At 55.9% G+C, this 2,161-nt stretch overlaps 1 protein-coding gene across 1 annotated transcript in view; it reads right to left on the minus strand.

The window, feature by feature from the left end:
* Window positions 1-2,161, minus strand: part of CSMD2 (CUB and Sushi multiple domains 2) — a 304,492-nt gene that overhangs the window by 19,971 nt on the left and 282,360 nt on the right. Inside the window, 1 exon segment of the mRNA XM_017736114.1 lies at window positions 1,208-1,504. Within this exon segment, the coding sequence (XP_017591603.1) occupies window positions 1,208-1,504 (297 nt within the window).

Consider the following 2,161-nt stretch of genomic DNA (forward strand, 5'->3'; position numbering starts at 1 on the left):
CCTCATCATCCCCCATCATCATCATCCCCCCATTGTCACCCACCCATTGTCACCCATCCATCATTTCCCACCCATCATCACCCATCATCATCATCACCCATCCATCATCACCCACACATCATCACCATCCACTCATCATCATCATTCATGGTCACCCACCCACTGTCACTCATCCATCATCATCATCACCCATCCATCATCATCCACCCATCATCATCATCCACCCATCATCACTCACCCATCATCATCACCCATTGTCACCCGTCCATCATCATTTCCCACCCACCACCATCACCCATCATCATCATCACCCATCCATCATCATCTGCCCATCATCACCATCCACCCATCGTCATCATCCACTCATCGTCACCCCTCCATTGCCACTCACCCATGGTCACCCACCCATCATCTACCACCCATCATCATTGCCCATTGTCCCCCACCCATTGTCACTCACCCATTGTCACCCATCCATCATCATTTCCCACCCATCATCATCATCACCCATCATCATCATCACCATCCATCATCATCCACTCATCATCACCATGCCCCCATCATCATCACCCATGGCCACCTACCCACTGTCACCCATCATCACCATCCACCCATTGTCACCTATCCATCATCATTTCCCACCCATCACCATCACCCATCATCATCATCATCCATGGTCACCCACCCACTGTCACCCATCATCATCATCACCCATCATCATCATCCACCCATTGTCACCCACCCATTGTCACCCATCCATCATTTCCCACCCATCATCACCCATCATCATCATCACCCATCCATCATCACCCACACATCATCACCATCCACTCATCATCATCATTCATGGTCACCCACCCACTGTCACTCATCCATCATCATCATCACCCATCCATCATCATCCACCCATCATCATCATCCACCCATCATCACTCACCCATCATCATCACCCATTGTCACCCGTCCATCATCATTTCCCACCCACCACCATCACCCATCATCATCATCACCCATCCATCATCATCCACCCATTGTCATCATCCACCTATCTTCACCACCCATCATCACCACCCATGGTCACCCACCCATGGTCACCCATCCATCATCATTTCCCACCCATCCATCACCATTTCCCACCCATCCATCATCATCTCCCACCCATCCTCTTTCCCCTCTCCCCATCCCAGCATTCCATCCCAGTGCTCACCAGTGCACTCGGGGCTGCTCCCAGTCCAGGTCCCGTTGACGGTGCAGTGCCTGCTCAGGACCCCTGTGGAGTAATAGCCCTCCCTGCACTGGTAGATGATGGAGCTGGAGAACACCAGGCCGTCGTTGAAGATCACCCTGGCATTACTGGGCGTTCCCGGATTCCCACAGGAAATCACTGGGAAGGGAAATGGTGAAGTTGAAATAAACCATGAACCACAAAAACTCCCCCGAAATTCCAAGGGTTTCCTCCTGCCCGTCCTCAGTAAAGGCAAGTTCTGGGGACATGAGAACAGTTCTGGGGACACCAGGGCAGTTCTGGGGACATCAGAGCAGCTCTGGGGACACCGGGGCAGGCTGGGGACACTGGGGCAGTTCTGGGGACACCAGGGCAGGCTGGGGACATCAGAGCAGCTCTGGGGACACCAGGGACGCTCTGGGGACACCGGGGCAGCTCTGGGGACACTGGGGCAGGCTGGGGACACCGGGGCAGCTCTGGGGACACCGGGGCAGCTCTGGGGACACTGGGGCAGGCTGGGGACACTGGGGCAGTTCTGGGAACATCAGAGCAGCTCTGGGGACACCAGGGACACTCTGGGGACACTGGGGCAGCTCTGGGGACATCAGAGCCTTTCTGGGGACACCAGGGCAGTCCGGGGGACACCGGGGCAGCTCTGGAGACACCGGGGCTTGTCCCTTGTCCCCCTCGCCGAGAATTCCAGCCCCAGCAGCGCGGTGGAATTCCAGATGGAACATTCCCTGATTCCAGGAGCCCCTGGGTTTTGAGCTGCATGCAAAGCACGGCCAGTCCCGAATCCCAAGGTGGAGCCTCCAGCATCAATCCCGGGGATGTTTCCCCTCCAAGCAGGAATTCCCACGGGCTCCAAGCCAGCCCTGCTGTACTCAGGGAACAAGGAGGGAGTGGAGCATGGGAGGAAGGGAGGGGAAGGGAGGG

This window comes from Corvus brachyrhynchos, unplaced genomic scaffold (genome assembly GCF_000691975.1).
Source record: "Corvus brachyrhynchos isolate BGI_N302 unplaced genomic scaffold, ASM69197v1 scaffold65, whole genome shotgun sequence".
Classification (NCBI taxonomy): Eukaryota; Metazoa; Chordata; class Aves; order Passeriformes; family Corvidae; genus Corvus; species Corvus brachyrhynchos.